Source organism: Chanodichthys erythropterus, chromosome 17 (assembly GCF_024489055.1).
Source record: "Chanodichthys erythropterus isolate Z2021 chromosome 17, ASM2448905v1, whole genome shotgun sequence".
Lineage (NCBI taxonomy): Eukaryota > Metazoa > Chordata > Actinopteri > Cypriniformes > Xenocyprididae > Chanodichthys > Chanodichthys erythropterus.
The window spans coordinates 32,142,953-32,162,848 of record NC_090237.1 but is presented as its reverse complement, the minus strand read 5'-3'; the positions used below and the strand labels follow the sequence as shown (position 1 = coordinate 32,162,848).

The 19,896-nt window shown below is 36.7% G+C and overlaps 1 protein-coding gene across 2 annotated transcripts in view; it reads right to left on the bottom strand.

Annotated features, from left to right (window-relative positions):
- Positions 1-19,896, bottom strand: part of cog6 (component of oligomeric golgi complex 6) — a 68,350-nt gene that overhangs the window by 18,988 nt on the left and 29,466 nt on the right. For both annotated transcript variants that reach the window (XM_067365406.1, XM_067365405.1), the window contains 9 exons: positions 19,657-19,750; positions 11,642-11,770; positions 9,767-9,858; positions 7,065-7,129; positions 6,725-6,816; positions 6,427-6,544; positions 4,552-4,683; positions 1,215-1,382; positions 982-1,089 (listed from right to left, as the gene is read on the bottom strand). In XM_067365406.1, the coding sequence (XP_067221507.1) occupies positions 982-1,089; positions 1,215-1,382; positions 4,552-4,683; positions 6,427-6,544; positions 6,725-6,816; positions 7,065-7,129; positions 9,767-9,858; positions 11,642-11,770; positions 19,657-19,750 (998 nt within the window). The remainder of the gene's footprint in view (positions 1-981; positions 1,090-1,214; positions 1,383-4,551; positions 4,684-6,426; positions 6,545-6,724; positions 6,817-7,064; positions 7,130-9,766; positions 9,859-11,641; positions 11,771-19,656; positions 19,751-19,896) is intronic.

Sequence of the window (19,896 nt, the reverse complement as noted above, 5' to 3'; positions counted from 1 at the left end):
ATATAAGTCTAAGGTGTCCACTGAATGTGTCTGTGAAGTTACAGCTCAAAATACCCCATAGATGTGTTTATGAATTATACAGACTGCAAGTGTTTAAGCATGAAAATAGCGACGGCTCTCGTCTCCGCGAATACAGTAATAAACGATGGTAACTTTAACCACATTTAACAGTACATTAGCAACATGCTAACGAAACATTTAGAAAGACAATTTACAAATATCACTAAAAATATCATGTTATCATGGATCATGTCAGTTATTATTGCTCCATCTGCCATTTTTCATCTGCAATGTTTTTTATTGTTCTTGCTTGCTTACCTAGTCTGATGATTCAGCTGTGCACAGATACAGACGTTAATACTGACTGGCTTGTCTGATGCCTTGAACATGGGCTTGTATATGCAAATATTGGGGGCGTACATATTAATGATCCCGACTGTATGTCGCCTGTTTTCCGGAGGTACTGAATTCTTGTTATATATAAATTCAATTTTTTATTCTAGGGCACCTTTAAGGGGTTAACCAACTTGTTTATATTTCCAAGCAAGCACATTCATTGGCATGCTGTTTATCAGGTTTATCGGCTTTGAATATTCTATAAGATTTTAGAACTGAAATTTTCCTTTTTATACACTCATTTGCTCCTGTATCCTTGATAAGAAGCAAGAAACATGTTCAGGCTTCAATAACAGCATAAAAGCAGCACCAATATAACTGATAATAATTGTCAATGAGGTGCTCTGTGGAAATAATTTCTTTAAAAGCTTTATTTCAGGGTCTTGTGAAGCTGTGTATAATTTATATAATTCCCGTAATGCTGGGAATCTTCTTGCAGTTTGCAATGCAGGCGACTGAGCAGAACGGAGAGGGGGAGAGTTTTTGGGGTTTTTGCATGTGTCATACAGTTTATCACAGCAGACAGTTCAAGCTGTGATCCAAGTAGAGCTGTTCCTTACCCAAATCCTTCACATTAGTTCTCACCTGCTCTGCCGTATGCTGCTGGACACAGCTGTAGATGTGACTCAGTGCGGCTCTGGTCAGCACGAACGTCGCCTGCTCATTGATTAGCGTGTCCAAGTGAGCCTCAATCTACAGTAAGTCACCATTAAAATAATTACAAAAAGGTTTAAACTCACTTTGACTCATTTATAATTTTAAATTGTCTAAATTATCTTATAATTTATAATTTTGCAATAAGTCCATGTGTAACAAACCTGAAATTCCAGCATTTCTAAGCGTTTGTCTGTGAACTCAAAGAGCGCCAGTGTGGTCTTCATCATGTAGAGGGAGTTCACCATGTAGGTGGCCATATCTGCTGTGCCCAGGTTACTGGCTGATACTGTGCAGAGCTGCAGCAATGGGTCAAGGATGCAGGACAACACCTGAGAACCAGGATAATGGGGTAAAAAAAGTCATGACCTCTGTTTGACATAAACTTAAGCAGTGTTGGGGTAATTTAAAAGTGATGTGTTACAATATTGCGTTACTCCCCAAAAAAAGTAACTAATTGCATCACTTTTTTTTATGGTATTAAATAAGTAATGCGTCATGTTACTTTTGTGTTCTCACCCGGGCTGGGCTTGTTGTGCTTGTTTGTTTTATAACATAAATATTATATATATATATATATATATATATATATATATATATATATATATATATATATATATATATATTTTAGTGCTGTCAATCGATTTAAAAAAAAAAAACTCAATTAATCACAAGTTTTTTTTATATATTTTACAATGTAATAATTTCACAGTTAATCTCCAAAATTAAAACATATTAAACAAGTATATTTTAAATACGTTTAATGGCCTCTTTTTATGAATAAAGGCCAGTATCACTGATACTTATACTGCTACTGATGAGTTTTTTCCCCAATTTTAAACATGAATTATAGACATTCAACATTCCAGTGTAATTGACAGCTATCATTTTTTAACATTAGGCTTCAAAAATACAACAACTTTTAATTTAAGTAAACTTAGAACAATCCTCACATAAACCCATAATAAATGTCATATTAACCTGTGCCCTTCCTACCTGTCTAACGGATAGGAAAAATACAGAAACTGAATAAAGTTACCAAACAGTCTGCACAGCATAAATTATAGACTAAATAAAATAAACATTAAAGCTACAAAAGTTATTTTTCTATGTTATCTTTGTTCTTTGATTATCTTCAATTAGCTGCCGCACATGACGCAGATCTCACACGCATCCCACTTTCTCATAACTCTTTACTTCCGTTTAAGACTTTATTTACTCATTCAAGGCTGCTCTAATGAGGATACTGGACAAAACGGACATTTCTGGCATTATAGTGCGTGTTATTGTCCGTTCAAACCTGACAGAGAACTCGATTCTGGTGCGCCATCCATGTGCCTGATACTGGCGCATGTCTTTCTGTGCGTTGTGTGTGTGACAGGACATTCACAGACAGCGCGTTCTCTTTTTCTCTTTTGGTGTGCTTAAATGGTTTAAAATCATTTGCATGAATAAGAGCGTGATCATATTGTAATGCTATCCAAAGGATGCAAAAAATGGATGCTGCGTTAATTTCGTTAAACATGTTTAATGCGTTAAACTGGAAAAAAATGATTGCATGCATTAACAACGTTGACAGCACTTATATATATATATATATATATATATATATATAAACTTCTATTTTTGGCAAATGAAAGGACCACACAAAAGTGAAATGAATAAGCCTCAGGCTGAAGGAAATGCAAATTCACGCCTGTAGAGGGCGCAGCTCAAACAAACCAAACACAAAAGTCGTTTTTGTTTATTAGTATCAGGCATGAAAACGGGTCAGGTTGAAAAAGTTGAGAAGGATATTACCCCTCTAGCCTATTTGCAGCGCGTTTGTCTTTTTGTAAGTGTTGTGGAATTTGCAGCGCATGTGTTGTCAAACTTATGAAGATGTTTTCTGTATTTGCTGGTGTTTTTTCTATTTGCATGTGTTTTCTTCATTTGCAGCGCGTTGAGCTCTCTCGGCCACCGTAGTCCGGGGGCATGGTCCCCCGTAAAAAAAAAAAAAATATTCCATATTTTAAAGCATCAATTTGATGCATTTTAAGATACTTTTTTTGCCAACCTGGGGAGAGCTGGAGAAACTTAACTTCAGCCATGAGTCAAAAATTATTATGGCCTCCTTACTAAGTATAGAGGGTATGCACGTGACGTCACCGTCGACCGTTATGACTGCGGTCACGCCAAATGAGTGGCAAAAGACTGAAGAAAAAAATATAAGACAATGCGTTTGAATTTGAAAGACATGTCGCGGCGCAGCGTGGCACTGAGCTTCGCGTCCGGTGTGCGAGCCCCTTGAGCGGCAGTATTGGTTTTCAGCAGGAAAGTTGTGAAAAACACAAAACACATCCAAAACGAGAAAGAGCTTTGTGATTGACTGTACAAATAGCTTTGATACAAAACCTGAGGTATATATTTAAAAACTGCAGAATGCAACGAATCCAGGCAGAGAAACGTGGATTTGCAGTTATCATTTTGTGTCAAATTGTTGGATTTTGAGGTAAAATCATACCGTATATATGGTATTGTTACATATTGTGTTGACAACTGATCAATTAAATATTTTCCATCTAATATTCTGCATAATTGGGTGTTTTTCAATAAACAACACTGACAAAAACCATACTATAAAACTATATATGTTTTAGGGCTGGACAATATGACGATATAACATTAATTATAAGTGATTACGCAGATTTAAACCTACCTATATTGTAGTTATATAAAATATTCACAGGCAGATTTGCTTTATGTATTTCCCCGCCGTCGAAAAAAGGCACATATAAATGTCAGGAAACACGACTCCTGGCTGCATGTCAATATCCACATCCACTACATTCAATTCCAACCTTTAGTGTAAATCGTTAGTTTTACTCGCGTTTTCGCAGTTTCCCCTGTTAAATCCAGCCACGCAGCACTCAGTCCAGCTGAGGGAGCGCACTTTCAGCGGGAAAGTGACGTCGATGCATACCCTCTATTCAATGAATCGCAGTTCGCAGTTCACTGAATCTCGCTTTTCATGTATGTAGCATGGTTCAATTGGATCATCGGCAGCAAAGACATTGGTTAATAAAGTGAGATTAAATAAATAAGGTACATTTGTGAAAAATTTAATCTGATAACGTGAAGTAACTCGCGTTACTAGTAATGTGTTATCCCCAACACTGAAAATAAGTACAGCACTCCATGCCTATATGGAAAATAGTATATAATATTACTGAAATGCACATGGATAAACAAACACAAAAATATACGACAACCAATTCATTTCTAGAATGAAACAATAAAAAAAAGATGCATAAGTGTTACAAAAAGGTTTCACTTCTACAAAACTACTTAATAAATGTTGTATAGTACATCAATACAAGTTGACCATACAAAACACAAATCAAAATACAAAACAAAAAACACAAAACGAAAAAAACTAAGTATTTCTTACAAACTATCACATTCCAGTCACCAAGAGGTGGACCACTGGATTCCTCGACAAAACATCAAATAAAAAGTCACCTGGGCAAAGTCAGCCTGACGGGCATCAAGAGGCAGAACTGATGAATCATGGGAGGCCAAAACCTCTCTGAGGAGAGACAGAGTCTGAGTGAGGGAGGCAGTGGGACCCAAATCAGGAGGTGGAAGCTCTACCTGAGAAAACAAGAAAAACATCTTGTTTAAAACACAAGTAATATATTGTAGGTTTTGTGGGTTTCATACCCATTTCAACACAAGTTTTAATTTAAAGGGTTAGTTCACCCAAAAATGAAAATTCTCTCATTAATTACTTACTCATGTCGTTCCACACCTGTAAGACTTTCGTTCATCTTCAGAACAAAATTAGGATCTTTTTGATGAAATCTGAGAGCTTTCTGTCCCTCCATTGGCAGCTATGCAACCGATACTTTGACGATTCAAAAAGTTCATAAAGAGATTGTAAAACTAATCCATTTGAATTGAGCGGTTTGGAACGACATGAGGGTGAGTAAATGATGACAGATTTTTTGCATTTTTGGGTGAACTATCCCTTTAATGAAAAAGACGACTGATGCACCCATGAATAATATTTCCCTCATGCCTCGAATGTACCTTGAGTGCACACAAATAAATGTTGTAATTCTTTATTTTTAACTGTTTAAATATATTTTTCAATTTAAAAGTATTGATCACATTTTTCAAATATCAGTATTTTCTTGGAATTATACTATTCGACATTGACAACATTCATTTTAAGCCAAACTATGTACGATTTTTCTATGAACAATTTAAATAAACTTTCTACTAATAGGTTTAAGTGTTTCTCTTGGTTACACCACATTTTGTCTCTCAAAAATATCAAAATTAATTTTAATGGAAAAAATTGAAAACATGTCCATCATGAGATGTATTAAAATCACTGAGTATGAAGTGCATTTTTAATGTCTTCTTAAATTAATTCATAGGTTCAGACACAAAAAAATAAGCATCATGTCACTGGCCCTCTGACAAAACATTCAGAGCTTTTGGCTCCTCATATTCAGACTTTTAATAGCAGTATATTTACCATTCTAACTCATGTCCAAGACCCTGAAAATCAAACTAGTCATGTCTGACAGTGAGACTGACACCTCTGAAGGCTGACTAATAAACACCCTGCTACGCGAACACTACCTAAGGCTCTGCTGCCTCTAATATAGCTTATTAGCTTGGCCTGGTGTTCCTGGCACTGAGCGACGTCAGGGAGTGATGCGTAACGTCCTAAGCCTGAGGTGATTTGATTAGTGTGCTGCTAAGGCGATAATTCTCTCAGAAGTGTGGAGAGGAGGCCATCTTGTTCTGGCTATTGATCCACTTATCAATGAAGTGTTGTTTTTTTTCTCCAAAGTAGCCTGTTCGTGTTCAAGGATATTTTGGGGATAATTTAAAATCCTTGGTCCGAGAATGCTGTTTTTCAGCCTGTTAAAAAAACGATCCAACTGATGAATGACCGTAAGGCACATTTGCATTCACTTGTGTCAATCACTATAGAAGGACAGGATGTTGTGTTAGAGCTCCACAACTCAAGGGTGTTCTGGGCTGTTTTCAGGCATTAAAGTGTTATTTACTGGATTACTAGCATGAGGGTGAGTAAATAATGTAAGATTTTTCATATCTTTTCAGATATATGAAAATGGGAACACCAGAACAGAAGAGAGATTTGATGAACTTGGTATATGTACAGTAAGTGTTATTTTAGTATCATTTATATACCATTGCAGTATTATTAATACTTTGAATTAGCTTTTACATTTTTAAGTTTATGTTTTTCCTCTAATATTTACATTTTATTTTATTTCAGCTTTATTTCAACAACTGTAAACTAGTCTTATAAGTTTACATTTTAGTTGACAAGGAAAAAAACTGAGAGGTACTTACTTTATCCATGAGGCGACTGGCATGGAGACTAAGACTGTTGAAGAACATCTTCTTACTGAGCATGTGCATCTCATCGATGGTCATCAATAGAGAGGAAACACTGGTACCTATGATGCCACTGCATGAGAGAGACAGATGCATTCGGAAAAACTGCAGTATTAAAGGCTATGCCATTTCTTTTTGGGATGTATGCTAAGCTCTGCAGTAAAATAATAAGAAGGATTTGTCCTTCCATCAAATTTATCCTGAAATGAAGACAATAAAAGCCATTCACAAAGGTGTGTGTGTGTGTGTGTACCTGATGGTGTGATGGTAGAACTTGAGCAGGTTGGAGAGTTTATACAGAAGAACTGCACCTGGCTCTGCAATGATCACCTGCTCGATTCGCACCTGGTGGAGGAAATAAAGAAACACAGATCAGGTTTGCTTAAATATGAATCACTTAAATACACACAGTCCTAAGGAAAGTACCATATGAGGTGTTTATGGGATTAAGAAGTGTTGCAAGCAGGACTTGAACCTTGGTTGCCCATTTGAGCACCACAGCTCAACTACTAACCACTAATTCACAACTCAGAGTTGATATTTTTTTAAATATTGTTTAATTATTAGTTCTAATGACATTGTTTTCATCTCACCTTGAGTGGTCTGCACACTCCTTCGGTGATGTGGCCAACTACTTCCTGCATGTTTTCTTCAACCCCTGCACAAACACAGCAGAACAATTTATCTACAACTCAACTACATTCAGAGAGCGAGGTAAAACTCTATAAGTTCTAAAATGTTTGCAGTCTTTGTGGCCACGTTCACACTGCAGTTAAATTCAGTTGTCATTTCACCTTTTAGTGATTAATCCCGTTCTGTTCACACACAGTTCAGTAATTTACTCCTGAAAATTGCAGGTAGTGACAACCACATTTACAAAAAAGATATGCAGTGAGTACAGAACCGAACTGAACAATTAGGGATGCGTTTCTCTTCTGTATGAAAACCAGAGTCTTGACTCATTTGTGTTGCCAAATCTTCCTAGAAAAAAAACAGTAATCAAGAACAAGCCCATATAAGCGGAGATTAATCAAAATACTTTATATTAAAAACAAACCTAAATATTGCGACCTGCATCTGCCTACTTTATTAACTCCATAAACTGTATAGTTTATTGAGCCAATTGCAAACAACGAGTCGCAAAACATATATAATAAGTGTACATGTCACTCCTGAAACTTTACAGTGTGTACATGGGCAATGTGAAGTCACATTATCGAAAATTCTGTGAAATTTCATGGGCAAAAATAGGTCAATTGTCAATAGTAAGAAGGACAGTTTACATAGAAGTCACTTTCAAACCAAATAGCTTTAGGGGCTTTCACACCGGGTAGTTATAGGAAGTCAGTTATAGGAACTAACCACCAGGGCGGTCCCCCGAGAACAAACTTTTCCCCTAGGGACATTTTCCTGGCTGCATTCGCACTGCCAGTAGGAACTCTGAAGTGACAGAAGCCGATCAACAGTGACGTCATTTATGAAGTGCGCCTTTTACAACGTGGTGGATGGAGGTGGATGTTGTGTGTCGTGGGCTTTGTGATAATGGAGATGGAATGTAGACATTTAATTTAAGTGATTGAAAGAGCAAAAAAGAGAAAGACAAAATCTCCTATGACAACTTGCATCAAGGCAGAGAAAAGAACACAACACCACAAAGGAGACAGGTAAATTCTGTTAACATTTCAGTATGTTCATGTCTGGCTGTTTTCCATGTTCGTGGAGTAAGTATATGTAAACTGAGTTTACACAGCTTTTTAAAAATGGAGGGTGCCGGTGTTTCGTATGGCATGCCAATCAGCGTACGTCACTGGTAGTTCCTATTGAGCTAGGTTTGATCCTACTCTGAAGTAGGAGCCAATTTATTTCCCCCAAAAGGCGCTACTTTAACTAAAATCTTTTCCAGTTTGAACACGCCAAAAAGCGGATACTTCCGCCAATAGTTAGAAACTATGAAAATGCACATCTCCGATGTGAAAGCCATATCGCTCAGTGCAGCGAATTTCCCTATAGCACTGATTCCTACTGGAATTTGGTAATGCGAATTCACTATGTTGATGAACAGAAATCTGATGGTTTGAAAGTGACTTCTGTGTGAAAGAATTGAAAAGAACAGGTGTAGAAACAATTTTCACTCCAAAATCGCTAGTAAATTTCACAATTAATTACAAAAAAATGCCAAATGTGCTTAAAGGGTTAGTTCACCCAAAAATGAAAATTATGTCATTAATGAGTCACGCTCATGTCGTTCCAAACCCTTAAGACCTCCGTTCATCTTCGGAACACAGTTTAAGATATTTTCGATTTAGTCCGAGAGCTTTCTGCCCCTCCATTGAAAATGTATGTATGGTATACTGTCCATGTAAAGTAGCCCATATACTGTCCATGTGACATCAGTGGGTTAGTAAGAATTTGTTGAAGCATCGAAAATAAATTTTGGTCCAAAAATAACAAAACTACGACTTTATTCAGCACTGTCTTCTCTTCCGGGTCTGTTGTCAATCTGCGTTCACGACTCCGCAGTGACGCTACTGACGTATTATCTGGTGCGCTCGAGCTTCGTTTACAGTCTGAGGGAGACGCACGCTGTAAACAAAACAACCTTCGCAAACATGTCTAAGGATTTGCTCAGCCATATTTATTTGAACCCGAATACATGGACGAAGAACTAAGAGCGATGGAAGAAGCTCCTACACAGCAGCAATCGCTGTCACAAGTAGCGTCACTACGGAGTCGTGAACGCGGATTGACAACAGACCCGGAAGAGAAGAAAATGCTGAATAAAGTTGTAGTTTTTGTTGTTTTTGGACCAAAATGTATTTTCGATGCTTCAACAAATCCCACTGATGTCACATGGACTACTTTGATAATGTTTTTATTACCTTTCTGGACATGGACAGTATATCGTACATACATTTTCAATGGAGGGAAGCTCTCGGACTAAATCGAAAATATCTTAAACTGTGCTCCGAAGATGAACAGAGGTCTTACGGGTTTGGAATGACATGAGGGCGAGTCATTAATGACATAATTTTCATTTTTGGGTGAACTAACCCTTTAATAGAGTGTGGAGTTATATTTTCTCTCCATAAAGAAATGGCAAGTAACACTGAATCAAAAGTGAAATTAATAAATTTTGAACAAACAATTGACACATTATAGCTATATTTAGATGAACATTAAAACAAATAAAGGCCTCTACTCAAATATGACACATCACAGTGTAGACAGATTTGTTCATATTGGAAGCAAACTAGTTCTGAACTAGCAAATCTCACTTCCAGCGTAGATACTGTACCTTGCACGGTAACCTGCTTGAGCAAAGCTTCCAGGTGCTCCTTCTCTGAGGCTGTGGCTTGGTGAAGCCAGGCCAACATGTCCCCAACATACCTGTTTAGATGATTGTGTGTTCAAACAGAAATGTATAAGTACAAATAGAGATACAAACATCATTTATCATTATCCATACATAATTTTTTAGAAATGTGTATTATTTGTACATCTCTCAATCATCATTTGATATCATTGCATTATATATGCCTCCATACTAAAAACTACAGAGCTTTGATCATAAAACTAACCATTTAAATACATAAATGCTACATAATTAGTACCTTATGAAAGGGTGCTGGCCTAGTGACAGTTTTAGTACTTTTTTTGCTGAGTGTGTATCATACTATATGAGTCATAAAAGCTTGATGTATCATTTATGATACTGAACAAAAAACAAAACAAAACACTATTTTCTTATTCAAAAAAAAGTGTAATTAAAAAAAATAATCAGATTCCTTCAAAAATGCTGATTCATTCAGAAACGAAGCAAGTGAAGGTCTTTGTCATTAAATCATCAATTCATTAAAAAATGCTGATTCATTCAGGGATGAAACAAAATTGCTCTTTAGTAAAGCAGTTAAGCAGTAACATTGTGCCTAAAATGTAACATCTTGTTTATTGAACTGCTGAATAAAATTAATATTTGCAATCGTGCTAATATTTGGGAAAAACAGTACTCTTGTTAAAGTGATAATGATTAATTACATAGTTTAGAAATATAAGACAAAACCTCAATAAGGGACATTTTTTTGCCTCCATATCTTGAGTCACACCATGAAAGAACAGAATCTCAAGGAATGTTTGGTTTTTGCAAAGTGAGAGGTACACTCGATAATGTCAGCTCACATATCAGTTGAACTTCATTTAACATTTTACTTTTTTAAGCCATGCCTTGTCTTCAAAAAATGCAAAGGTCAACACATCCATCTAGCACATTTATGTTTACATAAAAACAATGGAAAAGCAGCACAGTGGAATGCAAAAAAGCTTTCTATGTGACTGGCCACTTTTCAGGTTTAGAATGAAGGTGAGTAAATGATGACAATTTTCATTTTGGGGTTAACTATTCCTTTCATACCCCATTTTAGGGGTTTGTTCAAATCTCTAACCCTAACAATGAACAATTGCAATAGTGATGATGGCCTTAGCAAACAAAAACAGCTTGCACAGGTAGGAACTGGATGACTAGATGATTAATTCCTTGAAGTGTTTCTTCTAGATTTGTAGTACACCTAGTTGAGTTATAGATTTCCTGAGATTTGAGGCCATCACACAGTCAGCTATCATTACATCGGCTCCATATCCTTTAACATCGGACAGCGGGGGGGGAAGTGCTGTTCTGAGAACCACCGCTTCCCACTTTTATCGATGTTCTGCCAAGAACCTCATGTTCTCTCCTCGGGTTCCTGACGGGAGGGGGGAGGAGGGCGTTCGAAAGCTTGATGGGGTGCCGGCCTGGAGCACGTGTGACAATCCATAGATCTCAACAGCCCGACCTTTCTCTGAACCAACACTAAGTAATTCTATGAAAGAGGAAGCACTTCCCTGAAAGAATCAGGTTGGGTTTAATGTGCTTAGACGCGGAATTGGATTTGCAGCTTCAGGATACGCAGCACATAAAGGAGCATGGCGGCTCTACATTTGAGGATGTTAATCAGCGATGGAGAGGCTTTTAGTGGCCTTTAGTGGCTAACAACGGCGTGACCCTTAAAATGACCCCCAATTATAGCCGGTTTGAAGTGATTATTTTTAGTGTGTAGAATAGAAAATGTCATCCATTGTGTTTCCGCAAGCTTTTGAATGGAATGATCGCAATGAGTGCACTTTTCGCGGACTCTACCTCATTGGATCGTGAGAGTGCATCTCTATGGGTCTCGGGGTGCCGCCCGGGCCTCCGCGGGTCAGGGCGTCAATAAAACCTCGGACCACGGAAGAACGCCGCGCCGTTCCGAACTCATCCAGTGTGTACCTGGGAGAAGTAGAAAAAAAGAGTGAGAATTAGATATGAATTCAATAGGTCAAGGTTTGGCTAGTTAGCATGGCCCAGTTAGCTTATGTTGGAACTACATTCTCTGCAGGCAAAAAGGATCCTTCTCAATTGAAGGCTGTTCCAAATTTGTTTTTTTCTGGCATTTATTTTTTCAAAACAACAATATATATTGCACATATTTAAATTTTCTTTTAATGTAGAGTCAATGCCTTAGCAGTGGCTAATTCTTTTTATTGGCCTGTTAAAAGCACAACATCACCGCTCAAGAGAGTTGTGTGTGAAGGGTCTGGTAATGTGCTCATTCTTGAGTTCCCATCAAACAACTTTGTCATTATGACTTTTTCCCCATAGCTCCTTAGTGATTAGACACATCGTCATGTTTTGTTGCTGAGAACTTCCATATATGCTCACCCTCTAACGAGGAACCCCATTCACAAAATAAAGGATGTTTATGCATATAACTGGGAAGAGTACGCTTGAAATTATAAAGACATGATGTTTAAAAAATAAAAAAAAAATTGTCTTTTATATTGTCATTGTACTAAAACCAAAATAATTATTAAAATGTTATCTGGAAAATATTTAGTTAGTTAACTATATAAGTTATATGTAGTAAAATGTAGAGAGATTAAATTTCACAAAAGATTCAAATTGAATTGTGTTTTTAATAAAAAAAAAAATATTGTTACAAAGGAGAAAAGAAAAATGAACATCAGTAATAAATAAAATATTTTACAATTCTATATAATTCTATATACACAGTTGTTTTGACTTCATACTGTTGAAAACCAGGGATGCCAATTGTATGAAATCATGAATAATCTACTAATTTCAGTCCATACAAAGTAAAATTAATAGGTAGTAATGTAATGTAATGTAAAATTCGCCTTTCTTAAAATGTTTTTTAATCTTTTTTTCTCTAAAATTTTCAGAAGACCCCCTAGCAAAGTGGTTGTCAGCCATTTTGACTCCAACTATCCATTATAAAAATGCCCATGGAGTTTTAAGATTGTAGTTGTTTACATGACTATTCCATGTCTAGAAATCACACTTTTAAATTTTAAATTCATTTATCCAGGTTTTCCTGGTTCAAGCCTATTTTAATGTTTTTTTTTTTTTTTTTTTTTGTCTTGTTAAGTCATATTGAGGTACATACTGAAAATATGTAGTTTGTACATTTCTATTATAAACAAGATTAGATGCCCGGCCATAAAACAAAACAGACAGTGTGAGACCTTCAGAAGAGTCACCGAAATCAGCAAGAAAAAAATACTTTAGTTTTGAAAGATCCAGGGTCACACACACAGACAAAAACAATGGAGGGCCCCATTCGCAGTTAGGAAATGTGGCCATGTTTTGATCTACGGGCTGAGAACGGCCCTGTGCAGACTAAACAGTAGCGACCGCAGCGGCCAGAGAAAAAGGGAGGAGAGGAGGGATGGAGAAGTTTGGCACAGATTCCAGGAACTCTGGGGGCCCCATCCTCTCACTCTTTCTCCTTCGGCCTTGGACTCCTGTAGATAAAATCACTGCGGGTCGAGGGGGCGGAGGTGGGTTGGGGGTGAGGGTGTGGGATAAAAGAGAAGGGGACACAGACAGAAAGACAGAGAACAAGAAAACATAAAAATCTGTGAAAAAAAAAAAAAAAAAAACATGGAATGACAGGAAAACGCGCAAGCCTATCCAACGCATGACGCTACTGTGGCACCTTGGGAAACTGTGTGGTCTATAAAAAAGATAAACTGAAGTTTTAGGAAAGATAGAAACGGAAACAATGTGAGAATATCTGTACATTTTGACAACTATTGAGAGATGCTGGGGATGTTTTTACAGATTGCTGCACCAAAAGTAGCGTTGAAGAAATTAGCTATTGAAAGGAAAAAGACATGATCTGGGGACTTATCTGGTTGTCTGGTCTCCATTCTACATTCCATTCTTTAAAAATAATAGAAAAGGTTGTGCATAAACAGATGTATGAATAGATTAATTTATGATTTTCATAGGAGGTCTTATTCAACAGATACTTGTTTAATTTATTCAACATACTTCATAAGGAAACAGATGGATGAAAGTAATTTGCGTGGCATTGTTCTTTTGGACCTACAAAAAGCTTTTAATACAGAGAACCACTCAATACTGTTAGATAAATTAAGTGTTAAGTCTTTCTTGAGTACAGTGATTGCATGGTTGGCTTCTTATCTAACAGGAAGAGTTCAGAGAGTAGAAGTTGGAGGGATATTTTCGGAGGGGAAACTTGTAAATAGAGTCCCTCAGGGTTGTGTACTTGGCCCTGTTTTAATAATCATTCATAAAGTTCGAAAAGGTTGAAGTGAATTCCAAGGGTGTTTGCGGTGGGCTGTTTACATTAATCTCGCATCATGATACATTGTCAGTCTCAGCCGAACGCACGAGCGGTCTTCTTCGTGAGCATTTGAGCATGAGGTTAAAAAATAACCTAGAGCGGCATCTGCTGTTAAAAACTAAGCTCAGAATCAATTTGCGATATCAGAAATGATCCACGAATTGCGATGCATCGATAGTATCGCCCCAGCCCTATCAAATATGGCTTACCATTTGAAACGCGCAAGTAGTAGCAACTTTACATGGCCGCTCGCTTTAAAAGGTGCAATATGATAATATTTTTGCAGTAAAATATCCGAAAACCACTAGGCCAGTGTAATATATTTTGTTCACCTGAATACTTACAATATCCCAAATGTTTCCAACTATTTGTAAATCGTGAGAAAACTGCAATTTTAACCAAGGCTCCGGGACATGTGAGTCGCCTCCTGTCAATTGCGTCATACCCGCGTTACCCTCAGTTTCCGGTTTTATTTTGTAGAAACCATGGAAACACCAAAGACGCTTTAAAATATTACATGTTTTAACAGACAAGGGAACAACTGTTTTGATATATTTATAGACAGAAAACAAACTGTTGTTATATAGCTCAACACGTTTAGTCTTATTTTTTAAATCAATTTTCTTGATTTTTTTCGAGCACCATGCTTTACCATGCCTCAGAGAAAAACACTATTTTATCAAGTAGCTAACATAGCATAATCAGATGCAGCTTTATTTTTATTAACAGTAATATATAATTTTATCCATCATACAATACGTTTTAAAATTAATTGCATGCCATTTATCAACACAGGACATCCAGTATTTAATATGATATTCTAAAATCGATCAGTTTACTGCAGTGTGCAACAGTGTCTCACATTGGCCACCGAGCAAACACACAGAGTAACGCTCTAACATAATTTTCAACACACTCAAATGTATCTAATAATAAACAGAGCTGCGTTACCTCATACTCATGACTGGAAAAGTTCCATAATAAAGTTCCGCTGCTCATGAGGCGTGTTGCGCAATCTCTCCAGCGGCCTCGTTCAGCTCCCACAACACTCGGTCTTGCTCTGCTTCATACTACAGTAACGTTAATAATCTCATCCATGAACATGATTTCTTCCCGACTCCAATCCCTATTCTTTTGCACCATCCGTTGAGATGGATGCAAAATGTCCCAAGATTTCGCTCTAAAACCTGGCGTCATCAAGCTACGCCTTTGTTTTGAATAGGCTTCTAGCGACCTCTAGCGGACAAAATTATTACATATTGTACCTTTAACATTTACCTAGATAAATATGCAGAGTGTTAAGGCTGAATAATAGAGCGCTGCATGACAGCCAACATGGAGGCGCCGGTGCGATCACTTGCACTTCAAATACTATTTATGGTACCATACCATTTATGGTCATACAGATAAGAGTAATACATCTTTTGAATCTGTTTTTGACAATAATTTAAAGGTAGGGTAGGCAACTTCGGAAAGGCTAGCATTAGCAAGTTAGCTTTGTAAGCATGAAATCCCACCCTCTCTTAAGAGCGCTCTTCAAAGCCACGCTTCCTCCAAAAAACATGAACCCGCACAACCAGAGCAGAGTCTACAAAGCGTCACGAGATGATAGACAGCGTTAAATTACTTCGTGTCTCAAAGCACATCACATTACCATAATAATGAAAGTAAACAACTTACAGAGATCCAACTTGTACCACCTGATTGCTGCAGATTCATTTCGGCATTGATAGTGTTGACATAGAAATGCATAAATCAGAGTGTGAGGACGTGAACAGCTCTGGGTAGAATGTCACGGGTTGCTATCTTGTAATTACGGTTACAACATAGCGTGAATGCAACATAAGCTCATTGTTTTAATTCAGGAGGAACTGTAAAAGGCAGCTGCTGGTTGTTTGTGGCACTCGGTGACTGTCTGTCTACAACTCTGCATAGCCTTATGGAACGCACTGATGACGTGTGATGTCTGCACGAGCAGGGTGTGTGGAGGTATGAAAATACATATGTTATCAGACCGAATGCAATGATTGGACGAACATTTTATGGTCCCCCGCCACATGGGATTTATGTACATCTATTAATATTTAGACCACTTCTATTATTGATTGCCATCAGGGTGTGAAGAGAGTTTTAACCAGTGTAACAAAAAGTGTTTATAAAACAAATTGCCTACACTATCTTTAACTGGTGCAAGCATGGCCTTGAAAGTTGTAGGCAGAGTAAATGCCAAGATTAAATTTCTAGCCAGATTTTCTGGATAATGAATATTTAAAATAGCTTAATTCAGGCTTAGTGAAATTCCATTTTGGAATGCCTGTAACTCTTGGATGTCTGATTTATCTAGTATGTGGGTGGGAAAGTTACAAGATAAATTGATTAGATTAGCTGTACATTGTTTTACTAACGTGGATGATAACCATTTTCAACAGCTTGGCTGGTTACTAATTGAAAGAAGAGTAGCTCACCTGAAACTAAAAAAAAGTACAGAAGATTCTTACCAATAGAGCCCCGGTTTAATTTACAATTTACAATACAAGACAAAATCTTATGGATCTTAATATGTGTTGTTGTAAGACCACGTATGGGTAGAGGTTTTTTGAATACACAGGAGAACAGGAGTGGAATAAGTTACCTATGGATATTAAGGGTTTAACAAATAGTGTTGGTTTAGCTTTAAAGTGAAAAGCTGGTTGTAAAGTTGTATTTGTGACATATTGCGACAGCATGCCAATATATCCATTGCCAATAGTGTCCTTTTTGAAATATCAAGAATCAGAAGACACAAGTTTTTTTTTAAAGGGTTAGTTCACCCCAAAATGAAAAAAATGTCATCATTTACTCACCCTCATGTCATTCTAAAACCATAAGACTTGTGTTCATCTTCAAAACACAAATGAAGACATTTAAATTAAATCTAAAAAAGACTTTTGGCCCTCCATTGACAGTCCACACAACTACCACTTGTCTTTGTTGCATCATAAAGAGATTGTACAACTAATCCATATGAATTGAGTGAGTTTTACAATCTCATTATGAACTTTTTAAAGCATCAAAGTGGTAGTTGCGTGGACTACATCTTTCAGATTTCATTAAAATATTAAAGTCTTACGGGTTTGGAATGACTGGAGGGTGAGTAGCTGATCACAGAATTTAAATTTTTGGGTGCACTAACCCTTTAATTTTATTGTGTTATCCTTGACAAATGAGTTGTAACACATTTAGTATTTACGTCTTTTTTGTCAAATAATCTCAAACTCATCCAAGTTCATTTCAACAACAAACCATGCACTATCAGCCTAACTCAGCATGTGCAGCACAGCAAAAATTGGGTTGCACTTTATTTTACAGTGTGCACTTACCTAAGAAAGTACTGAGTAATACAAGGTAACTACATGCAGTATTTCCCATGCATAGATTTATTATATTTAATAAATTATATTTAAACTTCTCGTTACAACATAAATGGTTGTTAATGCCGTGTTTTTCGCCATTGCTGTCAAAAAACTAAAATCGAAAGCACGATAAGGCTTTGTCCTTATTAAACCGCAAAAGACTGTCTGTTTGCACCATGCAGAGAAGTGTGCGCATCACTCACGCGATCAGCTCTGTGTCTCGGTTCACAGTGAATGAGTGCAAAGAACTTATTCCAAAAATAGACTCTGTGCGGATTCACTTCTACACCGCACCGATCCTGCAACACATTTGCCACACTGCATCCGTGTGACGTGTGAATTCTCTAATCTATGAATATATAGGCACAGAAAAAATATGCACCACATACGCACTGCAAACAGAGTATGTGTAAAACAGGTGGAAAGAGTGAACCCAAGTGTGAACACCCTTAAAAGTTACGATTTCCATTAGAAAGTAGCAGTAGAGTCTCTGTTTTTCGTCTGGATGTCTCAGTATAGCAATATGAGACATTTTCATATGAAATGCCATATCACAACATATGACAGTCTTTGATTGTTTTAAAACTTACTAAATAAAGGTTAGATATATCCTGTCATTTGACCATTAACTGAGAACCGTGAACATGTGAATATGTTGTTAAATCTCAGGGGTACTTCAAGTAAATATTTAAGTCTGCGAGGTTTGGCTGAAAAGTTTTGAAACCTAAGAATATTTGAGCTCAAAATGACGATAGAGTGTTTTTGCTAGTTGACATGGTGTTATGAGTTGTTGCTAGGGTGTTCTGGGTGGTTGCAAAGTCAAAAAATACCCATAAGTTGTTATCTGTGATTTTCAGGTCTCTAGATATGGCGTGGGTAGATTATGTGTCTAATTACCTCTTATATACGCAATATCAGGTATCATTCATTTTCATAGCACAAAAGTGTGGGACGTGCTGATGTTTAGCACTTTCGGTAAGGGGTTTTCTCAGATGGCTAGCCCTAAGTATGAGTAATAATAACAGTATGAATAATATCTACAACCTGTGTGGGCTTCACCAAAAATATGTTATGTAATTTAAACAAAATTCAAAACATACTGAAGTGAGTTTATTTAAACTGTAGAAATATGTCACTTTTATGGCTGTGTTCATTCATGCAAACCAAGCTGTTGTTGTATTGTATTGATATGGCTCATTAACTCAAACACACTAATCAATCTTGACTGCTGTTTTCTTTTACGGAAGTCTGAACATTCATAACGTTCTGACAGTTGGAGGAAGGTACAGTAAACACAGGAAACTGCTTCCAAAAGGATGTTTTAGACTGACACCTTGTGGTACATGATGGAATTGTTCACAGGTGTGGTAACCACTGTTATGTTTACAGTACCAATAAATGTTGAATAAATTCAATTCAATTCAACTAAATGTTGTTCTTTTGAACTTTCTGTTCATCAAACAGAAAGAAATATATATCAGGCTTTCAACAAAAATATTAAGCAGCACAACTGTTTTCAATATTGATAATAATAATGTTTCTTGAGCAGCAAATCAGCATATTAGAATGATTTCTGAAGGATCATGTGACGCTAAAGACTGGAGTAAAAAAAAAAAATTCAACTTTGATCACAGGAATAAATACATTTTAACATGGATTCAAATAGCAACCAGATCTTTTAAATTGTAATGATATTTCACAATATTACTGTATATCAAATAAATGCAACCAAATGAATGGTGAGCAAAAGAGACAAAAAAAAACTTTTGTTCAAACTTCTGAACAGTATTCACCATAAATTAAAATTATGACTGAACTCTTAAATAAAGATTTTAAAAAGTTATATCATTGAGTTGGTCTCTCTTCACTTCTACTTATATATTTGATAAATCTCAAACGGTTTAAGTAGACAACAGACTTGTAGACTTGTACCTTCATCTTTTATCCAATGCTTCAAATCAATATTTGTAAAGTCAAGATTCGTCTCGGAGCTGACTGGCTTGATTCATGGCTTTGAACTCTATATTAAACAATGTTTTAAAAAGCCTACAGAGAAAATGAATGGAATGAATGTGCGTTGTTGTGCATGTGTGAACGACAGAAGAACTCACTTATAAAGAACAGGCCGATCCTGGAGAGACTCCATAGCCTGACTCAACACAGGAGGAATATCACATGTTTCCTGAGTCAACCCTCTGCACTCATCTACAGACATCAAAGACAGACATAGAAACATCTATATAGCACTAAGCCACATAAATTACTTGTTTTAATTATTTTACGTAACTAAAACATAGTACTGAAATACTAAAATCATCACAAATGACGGAAAAAACAGAGGAGTGTTATAA